Genomic DNA, 21,467 nt, shown 5'->3' on the forward strand with positions numbered 1-21,467 from the left:
GGAACCAGGCTCTGAGGGGTGGCCAGTCCTCTTTTGGCTGTGCCGGGTGGAGATTATAAGAGTACATGGCCATTAAGGCCAGATTGTTCTTCAAGATGTTCATAGATGACCAGCAGGGTCAAATAATAATGACAGTGGTTATAGAGGGTGCTACAGGTCAGTACCTCAGAAGTAAATGTCATTTGGCTTTTCATAGTCGAGCATTCAGATGTCGAGACAGCAGGTGTGGTGGAGAGGGAGAGGGAGAGGGAGAGGGAGAGGGAGGGAGAGGGAGAGGGAGAGGGAGAGGGAGAGGGAGAGGGAGAGGGAGAGGGAGAGGGAGAGGGAGAGGGAGAGAGGGAGGGAGAGGGAGTGAGAGAGGGAGGGAGAGAGAGGGAGAGAGGGAGAGAGGGAGAGAGAGAGAGAGAGAGAGAGAGAGAGAGAGAGAGAGAGTGTGTCAAAACAGCAGGTTTTATAACAGTCCTAGAATACTGTAGGCATTAAAACAGACGTATTATTAATATCCTCTGTGTTATTTCTTCATTCAGATGAGCTTGCTGTGATTTGCCAACGTGAACTCAAGGCAGAGTGCTCGCTGCTGGTTGATGAATCTGACAATGAATGTACTAGAAAAATAAGTTTTTCTCGACCAGAGGTGACTAAATTAATGTTCAGGCTTATTGATAATCGTTATAGTAATGAAGTATAATTTCAAAACATTAGCATAAAAACAGCTAATAATAAACATGAATCATCATTATATTACTTCACAGTAATGTGTTAAATGCTTTTTCAGTCTTTCCTCTTGCGTTAGCAGTGTGGAAAGGGACAGTAAAAAGTGTGTGCAGGAGTTTTCCTGTGAGAGGGAGTGGTGGTGTATCCAGGGAGAAAACTAAACTGATCTTCTGAAATGTCATTTGTGGTCTTAAGCTTCCATCTATTGGAATTATTTAGCAACTGCAGTAGTACTGAATAAAGTATATATCCTTACTAAAGTAGTAATTACTCAGAATTGCAAAATATGACATTTTACCACTTACAACCGTAAAATAACCATTTATAGCATAACAAACAATGAAACTGACATAAACCAAAAACACCATACATTTAGTTAACTATATATATATATATAAACATTTATTTAGATGGGTGACATTGTCTGCCAAAGTAACACCACTGTAGATAAAGAAGAGTTCTCCAGTAGGTGTACCAAAACTTTCAAAGTCCATTTTCTCAAAAGTGAAGTTACAAGTTTATCATCTTTCAAAGCAGAATTACTTTCCCATTGTTTCTCAAATGTAGTGTATGATATACCTTTTTCTAGCTGAGTCTCTACTTTTATCCAATGTAAAAAACACAATTTCAAATTTTGCTGTGTAAGACCGAATCGAGGCGGTCGGTCACATTTGACTGTGTATAACCTAGCAGTACTAATTATTTCTCTGAAAGTGAGGCAGATATATATTATTACTGTGTAAAACCTAGCAGTACGACTTATTTCTCTGAGAGTGAGGCAGATATATATTATTACTGTGTAAAACCTAGCAGTACTACTTATTTGTCTGAGAGGGAGGCAGATATATAGCATTTTGCAAAAAAACATGATTATTTGTCTCTCTAAAATGAAACCATCAAGTGATAGATTTTAAACAAATACATGGCTGTCATTGAATGCCGTGATTAGCTAGTGAAAAAACATTTCTGAAAATTTATATATAGCGTTTTGGAATGAAACTCTTCTTATGTTTCCCCATTTGAGCTCAGAGTAAATAAGATATGTAATGTTTGTCTCTGTTGTGTTGAAGCCAAATCAAGCAGGAGAGACCAGCCTCCCCTGTACCCAGCTGTGTATCCATGAAGAGTGACCGGTCTATGGGTAAACCAATAAACTTCAGAGAGGGAGACTTTTCTACTGAACAAAGGTAAGAAGAACTCATTTGTCATGGTCAGTGAGATAAACAACACTGTCTCTAGTCATTTCTCTCCTCCCATTTTCCCATTTCGTTTTGTTGTTTTCATAATCCATAGGCTAACCCTTTTTTTCCATTTTCATAGTCCTAAATCAATATTAAACAAACACTACATTCCCTCCCTGTGTGTGTGTGTGTGTGTGTGTGTGTGTGTGTGTGTGTGTGTGTGTGTGTGTGTGTGTGTGTGTGTGTGTGTGTGTGTGTGTGTGTGTGTGTGTGTGTGTGTGTGTGTGCCTCTTAGTGTGTGTGTGCACTCCCTGGATGAGGAGATGTAATCTCTATCCTGATTGCCTTGTCACTTTTACCCCTACCTACATGTAAATATTACCTCAACTACCTGGTACTCCTTATTGCCTCATTACTACCTCAACTACCTGGTACCCTGCACATTGACTCAGTACTGGTACTCCTTATAGCCTCATTACTACCTCAAGTACCTGGTACCCTGCACATTGACTCAGTACTGGTACTCCTTATAGTCTCATTACTACCTCAACTACCTGGTACCCTGCACATTGACTCAGTACTGGTACTCCTTGTATATAGTCTAGTTATTACCTCAACTACCTGGTACCCCTGCACATTGACTCAGTACTGGTACTCCTTGTATATAGTCTAGTTATTACCTCAACTACCTGGTACTCCTGCACATTGACTCAGTACTGGTACTCCTTGTATATAGTCTAGTTATTACCTCATCTACCTGGTACCCCTGCACATTGACTCAGTACTGGTACTCCTTGTATATAGTCTAGTTATTACCTCAACTACCTGGTACCCCTGCACATTGACTCAGTACTGGTACTCCTTATAGCCTCATTATTGTTATATCATTGTGTTACTATTTCCTTTTTCTATTTAGCTAATTTTTCTTACTTTTTAACTGCATTCTTGGGAAAGGGCTCGTAAGTAAGCATTTCACGGTAAAGTGTACACCTGTTGTATTCGGCGCATGTGAGAAATAGAATTTGATTTGATTTGAAGCTCATTGGCTGAAACTAACGGTCGGCTCGTGCCGAACAGCGCACGTTCGGATGTTGAAGCACAGTGGCTAGGAAAATCTCCCTAGAAAGGCAGGAACCTAGGAAGACACCTAGAGAGGAACCAGGCTCTGAGGGGTGGCCAGTCCTCTTTTGGCTGTGCCGGGTGGAGATTATAAGAGTACATGGCCATTAAGGCCAGATTGTTCTTCAAGATGTTCATAGATGACCAGCAGGGTCAAATAATAATGACAGTGGTTATAGAGGGTGCTACAGGTCAGTACCTCAGAAGTAAATGTCATTTGGCTTTTCATAGTCGAGCATTCAGATGTCGAGACAGCAGGTGTGGTGGAGAGGGAGAGGGAGAGGGAGAGGGAGAGGGAGAGGGAGAGGGAGAGGGAGAGGGAGAGGGAGAGGGAGAGAGGGAGGGAGAGGGAGGGAGAGAGAGGGAGAGGAGAGAGAGAGAGAGAGAGAGAGAGAGAGAGAGAGAGAGAGAGAGAGAGAGAGAGAGAGAGAGAGAGAGAGTGTCAAAACAGCAGGTTTTATAACAGTCCTAGAATACTGTAGGCATTAAAACAGACGTATTATTAATATCCTCTGTGTTATTTCTTCATTCAGATGAGCTTGCTTTGATTTGCCAACGTGAACTCAAGGCAGAGTGCTCACTGCTGGTTGATGAATCTGACAATGAATGTACTAGGAAAATACGTTTTACTCGACCAGAGGTGACTAAATTAATGTTCAGGCTTATTGATAATCGTTATAGTAATGAAGTATAATTTCAAAACATGAGCATAAAAACAGCTAATAATAAACATGAATCATCATTATATTACTTCACAGTAATGTGTTAAATGCTTTTTCAGTCTTTCCTCTTGCGTTAGCAGTGTGGAAAGGGACAGTAAAAAGTGTGTGCAGGAGTTTTCCTGTGAGAGGGAGTGGTGGTGTATCCAGGGAGAAAACTAAACTGATCTTCTGAAATGTCATTTGTGGTCTTAAGCTTCCATCTATTGGAATTATTTAGCAACTGCAGTAGTACTGAATAAAGTATATATCCTAACTAAAGTAGTAATTACTCAGAATTGCAAAATATGACATTTTACCACTTACAACCGTAAAATAACCATTTATAGCATAACAAACAATGAAACTGACATAAACCAAAAACACCATACATTTAGTTAACTATATATATATATATATATAAACATTTATTTAGATGGGTGACATTGTCTGCCAAAGTAACACCACTGTAGATAAAGAAGAGTTCTCCAGTAGGTGTACCAAAACTTTCAAAGTCCATTTTCTCAAAAGTGAAGTTACAAGTTTATCATCTTTCAAAGCAGAATTACTTTCCCATTGTTTCTCAAATGTAGTGTATGATATACCTTTTTCTAGCTGAGTCTCTACTTTTATCCAATGTAAAAAACACAATTTCAAATTTTGCTGTGTAAGACCGAATCGAGGCGGTCGGTCACATTTGACTGTGTATAACCTAGCAGTACTAATTATTTCTCTGAAAGTGAGGCAGATATATATTATTACTGTGTAAAACCTAGCAGTACGACTTATTTCTCTGAGAGTGAGGCAGATATATATTATTACTGTGTAAAACCTAGCAGTACTACTTATTTGTCTGAGAGGGAGGCAGATATATAGCATTTTGCAAAAAAACATGATTATTTGTCTCTCTAAAATGAAACCATCAAGTGATAGATTTTAAACAAATACATGGCTGTCATTGAATGCCGTGAATAGCTAGTGAAAAAACATTTCAGAAAATTGATATATAGCGTTTTGGAATGAAACTCTTCTTATCTTTCCCCATTTGAGCTCAGAGTAAGTAAGATATGTAATGTTTGTCTCTGTTGTGTTGAAGTCAAATCAAGCAGGAGAGACCAGCCTCCCCTGTACCCAGCTGTGTGTCCATGAAGAGTGACCGGTCTATGGGTAAACCAATAAACTTCAGAGAGGGAGACTTTTCTACTGAACAAAGGTAAGAAGAACTCATTTGTCATGGTCAGTGAGTTAAACAACAATGTCTCTAGTCATTTCTCTCCTCCCATTTTCCCATTTCGTTTTGTTGTTTTCATAATCCATAGGCTAATCCTTTTTTTCCATTTTCATAGTCCTAAATCAATATCAAACAAACACTACATTCCCTCCCTCTGTGTGTGTGTGTGTGTGTGTGTGTGTGTGTGTGCCTCTTAGTGTGTGTGTGCACTCCCTGGATGAGGAGATGTAATCTCTATCCTGATTGCCTTGTCACTTTTACCCCTACCTACATGTAAATATTATCTCAACTACCTGGTACTCCTTATAGCCTCATTACTACCTCAAGTACCTGGTACCCTGCACATTGACTCAGTACTGGTATTCCTTATAGCCTCATTACTACCTCAAGTACCTGGTACCCTGCACATTGACTCAGTACTGGTACTCCTTCTTGCCTCATTACTACCTCAAGTACCTGGTACCCTGCACATTGACTCAGTACTGGTATTCCTTATAGTCTCATTATTACCTCAAGTACCTGGTACCCTGCACATTGACTCAGTACTGGTACTCCTTATAGCCTCATTACTACCTCAAGTATCTGGTACCCTGCACATTGACTCAGTACTGGTACTCCTTATAGCCTCATTACTACCTCAAGTACCTGGTACCCTGCACATTGACTCAGTACTGGTACTCCTTATAGCCTCATTACTACCTCAAGTACCTGGTACCCTGCACATTGACTCAGTACTGGTATTCCTTATAGTCTCATTACTACCTCAACTACCTGGTACCCTGCACATTGACTCAGTACTGGTACTCCTTGTATATAGTCTAGTTATTACCTCAACTACCTGGTACCCCTGCACATTGACTCAGTACTGGTACTCCTTGTATATAGTCTAGTTATTACCTCAACTACCTGGTACTCCTGAACATTGACTCAGTACTGGTACTCCTTGTATATAGTCTAGTTATTACCTCATCTACCTGGTACCCCTGCACATTGACTCAGTACTGGTACTCCTTGTATATAGTCTAGTTGTTACCTCAACTACCTGGTACCCCTGCACATTGACTCAGTACTGGTACTCCTTATAGCCTCATTATTGTTATATCATTGTGTTACTATTTCCTTTTTCTATTTAGCTAATTTTTCTTACTTTTTAACTGCATTCTTGGGAAAGGGCTCGTAAGTAAGCATTTCACGGTAAAGTGTACACCTGTTGTATTCGGCGCATGTGAGAAATAGAATTTGATTTGATTTGAAGCTCATTGGCTGAAACTAACGGTCGGCTCGTGCCGAACAGCGCATGTTCGGATGTTGAAGCACAGTGGCTAGGAAAATCTCCCTAGAAAGGCAGGAACCTAGGAAGACACCTAGAGAGGAACCAGGCTCTGAGGGGTGGCCAGTCCTCTTTTGGCTGTGCCGGGTGGAGATTATAAGAGTACATGGCCATTAAGGCCAGATTGTTCTTCAAGATGTTCATAGATGACCAGCAGGGTCAAATAATAATGACAGTGGTTATAGAGGGTGCTACAGGTCAGTACCTCAGAAGTAAATGTCATTTGGCTTTTCATAGTCGAGCATTCAGATGTCGAGACAGCAGGTGTGGTGGAGAGGGAGAGGGAGAGGGAGAGGGAGAGGGAGAGGGAGAGGGAGAGGGAGAGGGAGAGGGAGAGGGAGAGGGAGAGGGAGAGGGAGAGGGAGAGGGAGTGAGGGAGGGAGAGGGAGGGAGAGAGGGAGAGAGGGAGAGAGGGAGAGAGGGAGGGAGAGAGAGAGGGAGAGAGGGAGAGAGGGAGAGAGGGAGAGAGAGAGAGAGAGAGAGAGAGAGAGAGAGAGAGAGTGTCAAAACAGCAGGTTCGGGACAAGGTAGCACGTCCGGTGAACAGGTCAGGGTTCCATAGCTGCAGACAGACCAGCAGAAACTCTTCTTTTTGTTGTTTTCATAATCCATAGGCTAATCCTTTTTTCAATTTTCATAGTCCTGAAACAATATTAAACAAACACAACATTTCCTCCTATGTGTGTGTGTGTGTGTGTGTGTGTGTGTGTGTGTGTGTGTGTGTGTGTGTGTGTGTGTGTGTGTGTGTGTGTGTGTGTGTGTGTGTGTGTGTGTGTGTGTGTGTGTGTTGTGTGTGTGTGTGCACTCCATGGATGAGGAGATGTAATCTCATGTTTTGTCCCCAGAAACCAACAGGAGAGATCAGAGTCAGAGATTCTCAGTGGTCAGTCTTCCCAGAGTCATCAAACAGACCTAGCCTCCATATTCAGTGTATGTGGTCCTGTTATGTACATTTGTTTTTGTTTACCTCAATTAAAATTGATCTGTCAGTCATTCATTAATGTGTTAATGAGAAAGCATTTAGTCTCTTGCTTAACTTATTTACTTGATTTATTTCAGTTGCTTGAAGAGAATATTATGACATTTGTGAAGAACGAGCTGAAGATGTTCAAGAGGATTCTTAGTCCAGAACTCCCAGAAGGCTTTGAGAGTCAGAAGCAGGATAAGGAAGTGGTGGATGCTGAAGATGAGAAGCAGGAGAGCAGTGCCAGAGAAGGGGCTCTGAAGATCACACTGCATTTCCTGAGGAAAATGAACCAGAAGGAGCTTGCTGACACACTGGAGAAAAGTAAGAGCTGTCTGCTTCATGTTGAATGCTGTTTTAGAACATTTAAAAGCTGTAGCTAATGAACAGCTAAAGTAGCTGTGTAACTAAATGATATTGTAGCAGTCTTAACACAACACCTAGTGACCTCATCAAGTAGCAGCAGGGATGTGTTATGTTGATTAATTGAGAAGAGAGAGAGAGAGCGAGAGAGAGATAATACCAATAATAATATAATCAGAAACACCAGTCTGTAATGCATTATGAAAACATTTACACATTTATACAGTCAGTTAAGCGAATAAATTATTATAATTTAAAATTTTATAACAGTCCTAGAATACTGTAGGCATTAAAACAGACGTATTATTAATATCCTCTGTGTTATTTCTTCATTCAGATGAGCTTGCTGTGATTTGCCAACGTGAACTCAAATCTAATCTAAAGAAGAAGTTTCAATGTGTGTTTGAGGGGATCGCTAAACAAGGAAACCCAACACTTCTCAATAAGATCTACACAGAGCTCTACATCACAGAGGGTGGAACAGGAGAGGTCAATAATGAACATGAGCTGAGACAGATTGAGACAACAACCAGGAAACAAGCAAGATCAGAGACTGCAATCAAATGTAATGACATCTTCAAACCCTTAACTGGACAAGACAAACTTATCAGAACTGTGCTGACAAAGGGAGTCGCTGGCATTGGAAAAACAGTCTCTGTGCAGAAGTTCATTCTGGACTGGGCTGAAGGAAAAGCAAATCAGGATGTCCAATTTGTATTTTCATTCCCTTTTCGGGAGCTGAATTTGATGAAAGGTGAAAAACACACTTTGATTGAACTTCTCAATCACTTCTCAATGGAAACCAAAGAATCAAGAATCTCCAACTACGACAAGTACAAAGTTCTGTTCATCTTTGATGGTCTGGATGAGTGCCGACTGCCCCTAGACTTCCAGAAGAACAAGATGGGTTGTGACGTCACTGAGTCAACCTCAGTGGATGTTCTGCTGACAAATCTCATCAAGGGAAATCTGCTTCCCTCTGCTCTCCTCTGGATAACTACCCGACCTGCAGCAGCCAATAAGATCCCTTCAGGGTGTGTTGACCAGGTGACAGAGGTACGAGGGTTCAATGACCCACAGAAGGAGGAGTACTTCAGGAAGAGATTCAGTGATCAGGACCTGGCCAGCAGAATCATCTCACACATAAATACATCAAGGAGCCTCCACATCATGTGCCACATTCCAGTCTTCTGTTGGATTTCTGCAACAGTCCTTGAACACATGCTGAAACATAAGAGAGAAGAGATGCCCAAGACTCTGACTGAGATGTACACACACCTTGTGGAGTATCATACCAAACAGAAGAATGACAAATATATTGGGAAAGAAGAGACAGGTCCACACTGGAATAAAGAGACAATTCTGTCACTGGGAAAACTGGCTTTTCAACAGCTTGTGAATGGCAATCTGATTTTCTATGAAGAAGACCTGAAAGAGGCTGGCATTGATGTCAATGAAGCCTCAGTGTACTCAGGATTGTGCACACAGCTCTTTAAAGAGGAGAGCTGTGTGCTGAACCAGGACAAGGTGTACTGCTTCGTGCATCTGAGCATTCAGGAGTTTCTGGCTGCTGTATATGTGTTCCTCTCATTCATAAACAACAATGAGAATCTAATGGCCAAACCTCAATCAATGTCCAGGAACTTTTCTGTGAGGATCAGACACAAGCTTATAGTTACCTTTTACAAGAGTGCTGTGGATAAAGCCTTACAAAGTGAGACAGGAAACCTGGACCTGTTCCTCCGCTTCCTTCTGGGCCTCTCACTGGAGTCCAATCAGAAGCACTTACGAGGTCTACTGACAAAGCCAAGAAGCAGCTCACAGAGCCATGAAGAAACAGTCATTTACATCAAGGAGAAGATCAGGGAGAATCCCTCTCCAGAGAGGTGCATCAATCTGTTCCACTGTCTGAATGAACTGAATGACCATTCTCTAGTGGAGGAGATCCAAAGCTACCTGAGATCAGGAAGTCTCTCAGAAGCCAAACTGTCACCTGCACAGTGGTCAGCTCTGGTCTTTGTGTTGCTGACTTCAGAAAAGGAGCTGGATGTGTTTGACCTGAAGAAATACTCCATATCAAAGGAAGGTCTTCTGAGGCTGCTGCCAGTGGTCAAAGCCTCCAGAGCTGCTCTGTGAGTACATAAAATTACATATAAGTACTAATCATCAGGAAGAAATATTCAGTTTAGAGAAATACATGTATTATTGAAAAACATATTGAATCAATGCATTGATGTTCACATTAGTATAACAATATGACCATACCATTCTAGGAGACGGAAGATGAATCTATATGTTGTTTAAGAGAATAAACCAAATGCATCTGCCATTGGCCTTCTACACTACTGGTGTTAAATTAACAGTTTGTGAAATCATGATGATCTCCTTGTCAGGCTGTCAGGCTGTGGAGTCACAGAGGAAGGCTGTGCTTCTCTGGTCTCAGCTCTGAAGTCAAACCCCTCACACCTGAGAGAGCTGGATCTGAGTAACAATAACCTGAAGGATTCAGGAGTGAAGCTGCTCTCTGCTGGACTGGGGAATCCCCACTGTAAACTGGAGACTCTGAGGTCAGTATTCCTGTAGTTGGTCAACAAGTGATAACTGTTCACCAGATCCACATGTGTTTACCAGACACACATAGTCCACACCATATGTGTTTGGACAGTGAAGCTTACAGTTTTACATTTGGCGCTATGCTCCAGCATTTTGGATTTCAGATAAAATGTTTCATATTAGGTGACATTACAGAATGTCGCCTTTTATTTGATGTTAATGGTGAGAGGTTAGCGTGTTTTGTTGTAGCCTCTGTAACTTTCTCACTCATTATTATTCATGATTCATTCATGATCTTTCTCAATCATAGCATCATCAGGATTACTTTAGTAGTGTTTAGAAACATGTTATCTACTCACTTAGAAAGAAAATGACTTAACACCAACGAATAGTAGTGTGGTTTTAATATGATTTTAATCTTTAAAGGCTGTCAGGCTGTCTAGTCACAGAGGAAGGCTGTGCTTCTCTGGTCTCAGCTCTGAAGTCAAACCCCTCACACCTGAGAGAGCTGGACCTGAGTAACAATGACCTGAAGGATTCAGGAGTGAAGCTGCTCTCTGCTGGACTGGGGAATCCCCACTGTAAACTGGAGACTCTGAGGTCAGTATTCCTGTATCACTCAATGAACACACACACACTGGACACACACTGGACAAACACACACACACACACACAAGACACAAACACACAGGACACACACACACACACACACACACACACACACACACACACTGGACACACACACACACTGGACACACACACATACACACACACTCTGGACAGAAACACACACACTGGACACACACACACTGGACACACACACACACACACACAAGGATTAATTTAGTAGTGTTTAGAAACATGTTATCTACTGTTAATAATGATACATTAATTCATTTATATACAGTACCAGTCAAACGTTTGGACACACCTACTCATTCAAGGGTTTTTCTTTATTTTTTAAAATGTTTACATTGTAAAATAATAGTGAATACATTAAAACTATGAAATAACACATATGGAATCATGTAGTAACCAAAAAAGTGTTAAACAAATGAAAATATATTTTATATTTGAAATTCTTCAAATAGCCACCCTTTGTCTTGATGACAGCTTTGCACACTCTTGGCATTCTCTCAACCAGCTTCACCTGGAATGTTTTCCAACAGTCTTGAAGGAGTTCCCACATATGCTGAGCACTTGTTGGCTGCTTTTCTTTCACTCTGCCGTCCGACTCATCCCAAACCATCTCAACTGGATTGAGGTCGGGTGATTGTGGAGACCAGGTCATCTGATGCAGTACTCAATCACTCTCCTTCTTGGTCAAATAGCCCTTACACAGCCTGGAAGTGTGTTGGGTCATTGTCCTATTGAACAACAAATGATAGTTCCACGAAGCCCAAACCAGATTGGATGGCGTATCGCTGCAGAATGCTGTGGTAGCCATGCTGGTTAAGTGTGCCTTGAATTCTAAATAAATCACAAACAGTGTCACCAGCAAAGCACCCCCACACCATAACACCTCCTTCTCCATGCTTTACGGTGGGAAATACACATGCGGAGATCTTCCGTTCACCCACACCACTTCTCACAAAGACACGGCGGTTGGAACCAAAAATCTCAAATTTTGACTCCAGACCAAAGGACAAATGTCCACCGGTGTAATGTCCATTGCTGTTGTTTCTTGGCCCAAGCAGGTCTCTTCTTCTTATTGGTGTCCTTTAGTAGTGATTTATTTGCAGCAATTCGACCATGAAGGGCTGATTCACACAGTCCCCTCTGAACAGTTGATGTTGAGATGTGTCTGTGACTTGAACTATGTGAAGCATATATTTGGGCTGCAATTTCTGAGGCTGGTAACTCTAATGAACTTATCCTCTGCAGCAGAGGTAACTTTGGGTCTTCCATTCCTGTGGTGCTCCTCATGAGAGCCAGTTTCATCATAGCGCTTGATGTTTTTTGCGACTGCACTTGAAGAAACGTTCAAAGTTCTTGAAATGTTCCGTATTGACTGACCTTCATGTCTTAAAGTAATGATGGACTGTCATTTCTCTTTGCTTATTTGACCTGATCTTGCCATAAATGGACTTGGTATTTTACCAAATAGGGCTATCTTCTGTATACCCCCCCTCTACCTTGTCACAACACAACTGATTGGCTCAAACGCATTAAGAAGGAAAGCAATTCCACAAATACACTTTTAAGAAGGCACACCTGTTAATTGAAATGCATTCCAGGTGACTACCTCATGAAGCTTGTTGAGAGAATGCCAAGAGTGTGCAAAGCTGTCATCAAGGCAAATGGTGGCTATTTGAAGAATCTCAAATCTCAAATATATTTTGATTTGTTTAACATTTTTTTGGTTACTACATGATTCCATATGTGTTATTTCATAGTTTTGATGTCTTCACTATTATTCTACAATGTAAAAAATAGTTTTAAAAAAACTAAACAAAAACTTGAATGAATAGGTGTGTTCAAACTTTTGACTGGTACTGTATATATACATATATATATATGAATAGATATGGCAGGTTTCAGGACTCTGATGTATCTGAAAATGTTGAAAAAATATATTTTCACCACAAAAGAATAGCAGTGTGATTTGACTCTTGCAGGCTGTCAGGCTGTCTAGTCACAGAGGAAGGCTGTTCTTCTCTGGTCTCAGCTCTGAGGTCAAACCCCTCACACCTGAGAGAGCTGGATCTGAGTAACAATGACCTGAAGGATTCAGGAGTGAAGCTGCTCTCTGCTGGACTGGGGAATCCCCACTGTAAACTGGAGACTCTGAGGTCAGTATTCCTGTAGTTGGTCAACAAGTGATAACTGTTCACCAGATCCACATGTGTTTACCAGACACACATAGTCCACACCATATGTGTTTGGACAGTGAAGCTTACAGTTTTAAATTTGGTGCTATGCTCCAGCATTTTGGATTTTAGATATAATGTTTCATATTAGGTGACAGTACAGAATGTCACCTTCTATTTGAGAGTATTTTCATACATATCTGTGTTACTGTTTAGAAATGAAAGCACTTTATGTATCTAGTTCTCCCATTTGAAAAATTCGTAATAATTTGGACATATTCACTTATATTGTATTAAAGTAGTCTTAAGTTTAGTATTTGGTCCAATATTCTTTGCCTGCAGTGATTACATCAAGCTTGTGAATCTACAAACTTGTTGAATACATTTGCACTTTGTCTTGGTTTTGTTTTAGATTATGTTATTCTTAATAGAAACTGAATGGTGAATAATGTCCTGTCATTTTGGAGTCACTTCATTGTATTGTCAGTAAGAATAGAAGATGTTTCTGAACACATTTACATTCATGTGGACGCTACCATGATTATGAATAATCATGAATGAATCGTGAATGATGATGAATGAGAAAGTTACAGAGGCACAAAGATCATACCCCCTCTGTTATTGGTAATGGTGAAAGGTTAGCATGTTTTGTTGTAGCCTCTGTAACTTTCTCACTCATTATTATTCATGATTCATTCATGATTTGTATTAATCATGGAATCATCAGGATTCATTCAGTAGTGTTTAGAAACATGTTATCAACTCACTTAGACAGAAAATTATTCCAGTCATCATCCACCATTCAGTTACTATTGGACAAAACATAACCCAAAACACAACCAAAACAAACTGCAAATGCAACCAACGAGTTTACAACCAAATACTCAACTTTTGACTACTTTAATACACTATAAGTGAAATGGTCAGAATACGTTTGACTTCGTCAAATGGGGGGACTAGATACATAAAGTGCTTTCATTTCTAAACGGTGAAACAGAAATGTATGAAAATACCCTCAAATAAAAGGTGACATTATATACTGTCACCTCATATGAAATATTTGATCTCAAATCCACAATGCTGGAGTATAGAGACACATTTAAAATGTTAGCTTCACTGTCAAACTAGATGTGGTGTGGACTGTATACTCAATACAATCTAAATCTGACACCTCACTGTCTGTCTTTTGACTGATACTGCTTTTTAAACTGCTCTGGTCAGTCTACTCAAATATTTGTAATATGCATTTTTCTATCTATAATCAGTACTTCGATCATTTGTCATTTCTAATAATAATACATTCATTTATGAATAGATATGGCAGGTTTCAGGATGCTGATGTATCTGAAAATGTTGAAAAAAATATACTGCCACTATTTTCACCACCAAAGAATAGCAATGTGATTTTAATTTTATTTGACTCTTTGCAGGCTGTCAGGCTGTCTAGTCACAGAGGAAGGCTGTGCTTCTCTGGTCTCAGCTCTGAAGTCAAACCCCTCACACCTGAGAGAGCTGGACCTGAGTAACAATGACCTGAAGGATTCAGGAGTGGATCTGCTCTCTGCTGTACTGGGGAATCCCCACTGTAAACTGGAGACTCTGAGGTCAGTATTCCTGTAATTGGTCAACAAGTGATAACTGTTCACCAGATCCACATGTGTTTACCAGACACACAAAGTCCTCACCATACAGTGGGGGAAAAATTATTTAGTCAGCCACCGATTGTGCAAGTGCTCCCACTTAAAAAGATGAGAGAGGCCTGTAATTTTCATCATAGGTACACGTCAACTATGACAGACAAATTGAGAGAAAAAAATTCCAGAAAATCACATTGTAGGATTTTTTATGAATTTATTTGCAAATTATGGTGGAAAATAAGTATTTGGTCACCTACAAACAAGCAAGATTTCTGGCTCTCACAGACCTGTAACTTCTTCTTTAAGAGGCTCGTCTGTCCTCCACTCGTTACCTGTATTAATGGCACCTGTTTGAACTTGTTATCAGTATAAAAGACACCTGTCCACAACCTTAAACAGTCACACTCCAAACTCCACTATGGCTAAGACCAAAGAGCTGTCAAAGGACACCAGAAACAACATTTTAGACCTGCACCAGGCTGGGAAGACTGAATCTGCAATAGGTAAGCAGCTTGGATTGAAGAAATCAACTGTGGGAGCAATTATTAGGAAATGTAAGACATACAAGACCACTGATAATCTCCCTCGATCTGGGGCTCCACGCAAGATCTCACCCCGTGGGGTCAAAATGATCACAAGAACGGTGAGCAAAAATCCCAGAACCACACGGGGGGACCTAGTGAATGACCTGCAGAGAGCTGGGACCAAAGTAACAAAGCCTACCATCAGTAACACACTACGCCGCCAGGGACTCAAATCCTGCAGTGCCAGACGTGTCCCCCTGCTTAAGCCAGTACATGTCCAGGCCCGTCTGAAGTTTGCTAGAGTGCATATGGATGATCCAGAAGAGGATTGGGAGAATGTCATATGGTCAGATGAAAACAAAATAGAACTTTTTGGTAAAAACTCAACTCGTCGTGTTTGGAGGACAAAGAATGCTGAGTTGCATCCAAAGAACACCATACCTACTGTGAAGCATGGGGGTGGAAACATCATGCTTTGGGGCTGTTTTTCTGCAAAGGGACCAGGATGACTGATCCGTTTAAAGGAAAGAATGAATGGGGCCATGTATCGTGAGATTTTGAGTGAAAACCTCCTTCCATCAGCAAGGGCATTGAAGATGAAATGTGGCTGGGTCTTTCAGCATGACAATGATCCCAAATACACCTTCCGGGCAACGAAGGAGTGGCTTCGTAAGAAGCATTTCAAGGTCCTGGAGTGGCCTAGCCAGTCTCCAGATCTCAACCCCATAGAAAATCTTTGGAGGGAGTTGAAAGTCCGTGTTGCCCAGCGACAGCCCCAAAACATCACTACTCTAGAGGAGATCTGCATGGAGGAATGGGCCAAAATACCAGCAACAGTGTGTGAAAACCTTGTGAAGACTTACAGAAAAACGTTTGACCTGTGTCATTGCCAACAAAGGGTATATAACAAAGTATTGAGAAACTTTTGTTATTGACCAAATACTTATTTTCCACCATAATTTGCAAATAAATTCATTAAAAATCCTACAATGTGATTTTCTGGATTTTTTTCTTCTCATTTTGTCTGTCATAGTTGACGTGTACCTATGATGAAAATTACAGGCCTCTCTCATCTTTTTGAGCGGGAGAACTTGCACAATTGGTGGCTGACTAAATACTTTTTTTCCCAACTGTATGTGTTTGGACAGTGAAGCTTACAGTTTTACATTTGGTGCTATACTCCAGCATTTTGGATTTGAGATAGAATGTTTCATATGAGGTGACAGTACAGAATGTCACCTTTTATTTGAGGGTATTCATACATATCTGTGTTACTGTTTAAAAATGAAATCACTTTATGTATCTATTTCTCCCATTTGTATATGTCGTAATAATTTGGACATATTCACTTATATTGCTTTAAAGTAGTCATAAGTTTAGTATTTGGTCCCATAATCCTTTACCCACAGTGATTACATCAAGTTTGTGATTCTATAAACTTGTTGAATGCATTTGCAGTTTGTTTTAGTTGTGTTTTGGATTATGTTTTTCCTAATAGAAACTGAATGGTGAATAATGTCCTGTCATATTGGAGTCACTTCACTTGTATTGTCAGTAAGAATATAAGATGTTTCTGAACACTTCTACATTCATGTGGACGCTACCATGATTATGAATAATCATGAATGAATCGTGAATGATGATGAATGAGAAAGTTACAGAGGAACAAGGATCATACCCCCTCTGTTATTGGTAATGGTGAGAGGTTAGGATGTTTTGTTGTAGCCTCTGTAACTTTCTCACTCATTATTATTCATGATTCATTCATTACTTTTCTTAATCAGGGCATCATCAGAATTAATTTAGTAGTGTTTAGAAACATGTTATCTACTCACTTAGACAGAATATTACTCCAGTCATCATCCACCATTCAGTTACTATCGGGCAAAATATAACCCAAAACACAACCAAAACAAACTGCAAATGCAACCAATGAGTTTACAACCAAATACTCAACTTTTGACTACTTTAATACACAATAATTGAAATGGTCAGAATATGTTTGACTTCGTCAAATGGGGGGACTAGATTCATAAAGTGCTTTCATTTCTAAACGGTGAAACAGAAATGTATGAAAATACCCTCAAATAAAAGGTGACATTATATACTGTCACCTCATATGAAACACTTATCTCAATCCACAATGCTGGAGTATAGAGACACATTTAAAATGTTAGCTTCACTGTCAAACTAGATATGGTGTGGACTGTATACTCAATACAATCTAAATCTGATACCTCACTGTCTGTCTTTTGACTGATACTGCTTTTTAATCTGCTCTGGTCAGTCTACTCAAATATTCGTACTATACATTTTTCTCTCTACACACAATATTATGATTTTTTCTGATAATTATATATATATGGCAGGTTTCAGGACACTGGTATAAATGAAAATGTTGAAAAAATATACTGCCACTATTTTCACCACCAAAGAATAGCAGTGTGGTTTTAATACGATTTGACTCTTTGCAGGCTGTCAGGCTGTCTAGTCACAGAGGAAGGCTGTTCTTCTCTGGTCTCAGCTCAGAAGTCAAACCCCTCACACCCGAGAGAGCTGGATTTGAGTAACAATGACCTGAAGGATTCAGGAGTGAAGCTGCTCTCTGCTGGACTGGAGAATCCCCACTGTAAACTGGAGACTCTGAGGTCAGTATTCCTGTAGTTGGTCAACAATTGATAACTGTTCACCAGATCCACATGTGTTTACCTGGCACACATAGTCCACACCATATGTGTTTGGACAGTGAAGCTTACAGTTTTACATTTGCTGCTATGCTCCAGCATTTTGGATTTGAGATAGAATGTTTCATATTAGGCAACAGTACAGAATGTCACCTTTTATTTGAGGGTATTCATACATATCTGTTTTACCGTTTAGAAATGAAAGCACTTTATGTATCTAGTTCTCCCATTTGTATATGTCGTAATAATTTGGACATATTCACTTATATTGCTTTAAAGTAGTCATACGTTTAGTATTTGGTCCCATATTCCTTACCTGCAGTGATTACATCAAGCATGTGATTCTACAAACTTGTTGAATGCATTTGCAGTTTGCCTTGGTTGTGTTTTGGATTATGTTTTTCCTAATAGAAACTGAATGGTGAATAATGTCCTGTCATATTGGAGTCACTTCCCTTGTATTGTCAGTAAGAATAGAATATGTTTCTGAACACTTCTACATTCATGTGGATGCTACTATGATTATGAATAATCAAGAATGAATCGTGAATGATGATGAATGAGAAAGTTACAGAGGAACAAGGATCATACCCCCTCTGTTATTGGGAATGGTTAGAGGTTAGCATGTTTTGTTGTAGCCTCTGTAACTTTCTCACTCATTATTATTCATGATTCATTCATGATTTTTCTTAATCATGGCATCATCAGGATTAATTTAGTAGTGTTTATTAACATGTTATCAACTCACTTAGACAGAAAATTACTCCAGTCATCATCCACCATTCAGTTACTATTGGACAAAACATAACCCAAAACACAACCAAAACAAACTGCAAATGCAACCAACAAGTTTACAACCAAATACTCAACTTTTGACTAGTTTAATACAGTATAAGTGAATTGGTCAGAATACTTATGACTTCTTCAAATAGGGGGACTAGATACATAAAGTGCTTTCATTTCTAAACGGTGAAACAGAAATGTATGAAAATACCCTCAAATTAAAGGTGACATTATATACTGTCACCTCATATTAAACATTTGATCTCAAATCCAAAATGCTGGAGTATAGAGCCACATTTAAAATGTTAGCTTCACTGTCAATTATATACTGTCATTATATACTGTCACCTCATATGAAATATTTGTTTTCAAATGTTAGCTTCACTGTCAAACTAGATATGGTGTGGACTGTATACTCAATACAATCTAAATCTGATACCTCACTGTCTGTCTTTTGACTGATACTGCTTTTTAAACTGGTCTGGTCAGTCTACTCAAATATTTGTACTATACATGTTTCTATCTACAAGCAATACTTAGATCATTTGCTATTGTTAATAATGATACATTCATTTATGAATAGATATGGCAGGTTTCAGGACACTGATATATCTGAATATGTAGAAAAAATATACTGCCACTATTTTCACCACCAAAGAATAGCAGTGTGGTTTTAATATTATTTGACTCTTTGCAGGCTGTCAGGCTGTCTAGTCACAGAGGAAGGCTGTGCTTCTCTGGTCTCAGCTCTGAAGTCAAACCCCTCACACCTGAGAGAGCTGGACCTGAGCTACAATCACCCAGGAGACTCAGGAGTCAGACTGCTCTCTGCTGGACTGGAGGATCCACACTGCAGACTAGAGAAACTCAAGTATGTAGAGGGTTTAAGTCGATGTTCATATCAGACATGTTGGAGTTATCAGGCTAGTTAAGACAAACGTTCTTACCACCACCTGGACAAAATTATATGCTGACTGTGTGTGTGTCCAGACATAACTTTGTCCAAGAATGGAAAGAATGTTTGACACACACACACTGGACACACACACACACACACACACACACACACACACACACTGGACACACCCACACACACTGTACACACATACACACACACACACACACACACACACACACACACACACACACTGGACCCACACTCACACACAGGAAACACACACACACACACACACACACACTCTGGACCCACACAGACACACACACAAACACAGGAAACACACACACACACACACTGTTCACACACACACACACACACACACTGGACACACATACAGGACACACACACACACACACAATGGACACACACACACACACACACACACTGGAAACACACACACACACACACACTGGACACACACACACACACACACTGGAAACACACACACACACACTGGACACACACACACACACTCACACTGGACACACACACACACACACACACTGGACACACACACACACTGGACACACACACAGGACACACACACTGGACACACACACACACACTGGACACACACACACACACACTGGACCCACACTCACACACACTCACACACACACACACACACACTGGACACACACACACACACACACACACACACACACACTGGTCACACACACACTCACACTGGACAAACAGACATGCACACACACACTGGACACACACACACACACTGGACACACACACACACACACTCACACTGGACACATACACATACACACACACATACTGGATCCACACACACACAAAAAGGAAACACACACACACACACACATCACAGGTCAGCATATAACTTTGTCTGTGTGTGTATCCAGTGTACTGGATACACTGGACACACACACTTGGGACAAAGTTATATGCTGACTGTGTGTGTGTGTGTGTGTGTGTGTGTGTGTGTGTGTGTGTGTGTGTGTGTGTGTGTGTGTGTGTGTGTGTGTGTGTGTGTGTGTGTGTGTGTGTGAGTTCACGTGTATCCCTCAATGACTGTATGTTCTTCTGCTTACCGCTACAGTGTGGAACATGGTGGAGAGAACACAATGAAACCTGGACTTCGAAAATGTGAGTGTTGACTGCTGTGAAGAATATGACTAAGAATAAGTCTTCATTCAAGTGAAGTCAAAGTCAAAGACCACCATCATTACTTACTTGGTCATATTAAATATCAGCTGTAGTTCTACGGAAGCAGAAATCAGGGACACCAAAGTTTATAATTTGACAATGTGTGTGTGTGAAGGTGTGTGTGTGTGAAGGATGTGTGTGTGTGTGTGTGTGTTCAGGATGTGTGTGTGTGTTCATGCATACAGGTGTGAGTGTGTATCCAGTGTGTGTGTGTGTGTGTGTGTGTTCAGGATGTGTGTGTCTGTGTGTGTGTTCAGAGTGTGTGTGTTTGTGTGTGTGTGTTCAGGATGATGACGATTTGTAATATTGTGTCTGGTTTCATCCATCAGATGCCTGTGATCTCACACTGGACCCAAACACATTAAACATAGTCCTCTCTCTGTCTGAGGAGAACAGAAAGGTGACATGTATGAGAGAGGAGCAGCCGCATCCTTATCACCCATTGAGATTTGAGGGCTATAGACAGGTGCTGTGTAGAGAGGGTCTGACTGGGCGCTGTTACTGGGAGGTAGAGTGGAGTGGGTTAGGGGCTGTTATAGGAGTGACATATAAAGGAATCAACAGGAGAGGAGGGGGTGATGACTGTGTGATTGGATGTAATGACATGTCCTGGAGTCTGGTCTGCTTTGACAACAGTTACTCTGCCTATCACAATAATAAGTTCACTACCTTAGACGTCCCCTCCTCCAGCTCCAACAGAGTAGGAGTGTATCTGGACTGGCCAGCCGGCACTCTGTCC

At 40.5% G+C, this 21,467-nt stretch overlaps 1 protein-coding gene across 1 annotated transcript in view; it reads left to right on the forward strand.

The window, feature by feature from the left end:
* The window catches only part of LOC311138743 (NACHT, LRR and PYD domains-containing protein 12-like), a gene marked incomplete at its 5' end in the record, with an annotated part of 452,061 nt that overhangs the window by 11,379 nt on the left and 419,215 nt on the right, over positions 1-21,467 (forward strand). The window contains 12 exons of the mRNA XM_084173551.1: positions 1,785-1,901; positions 4,809-4,925; positions 7,119-7,203; positions 7,333-7,561; positions 7,938-9,397; positions 9,671-9,732; positions 9,994-10,167; positions 12,772-12,945; positions 14,394-14,567; positions 17,599-17,772; positions 19,289-19,454; positions 21,072-21,236. Coding sequence (XP_084029677.1) covers positions 1,785-1,901; positions 4,809-4,925; positions 7,119-7,203; positions 7,333-7,561; positions 7,938-9,397; positions 9,671-9,732; positions 9,994-10,167; positions 12,772-12,945; positions 14,394-14,567; positions 17,599-17,772; positions 19,289-19,454; positions 21,072-21,236 — 3,097 coding nt within the window. The remainder of the gene's footprint in view (positions 1-1,784; positions 1,902-4,808; positions 4,926-7,118; positions 7,204-7,332; positions 7,562-7,937; positions 9,398-9,670; positions 9,733-9,993; positions 10,168-12,771; positions 12,946-14,393; positions 14,568-17,598; positions 17,773-19,288; positions 19,455-21,071; positions 21,237-21,467) is intronic.

The sequence above is a fragment of the Coregonus lavaretus genome (genome assembly GCF_964263955.1).
Source record: "Coregonus lavaretus genome assembly, chromosome: 2".
Lineage (NCBI taxonomy): Eukaryota > Metazoa > Chordata > Actinopteri > Salmoniformes > Salmonidae > Coregonus > Coregonus lavaretus.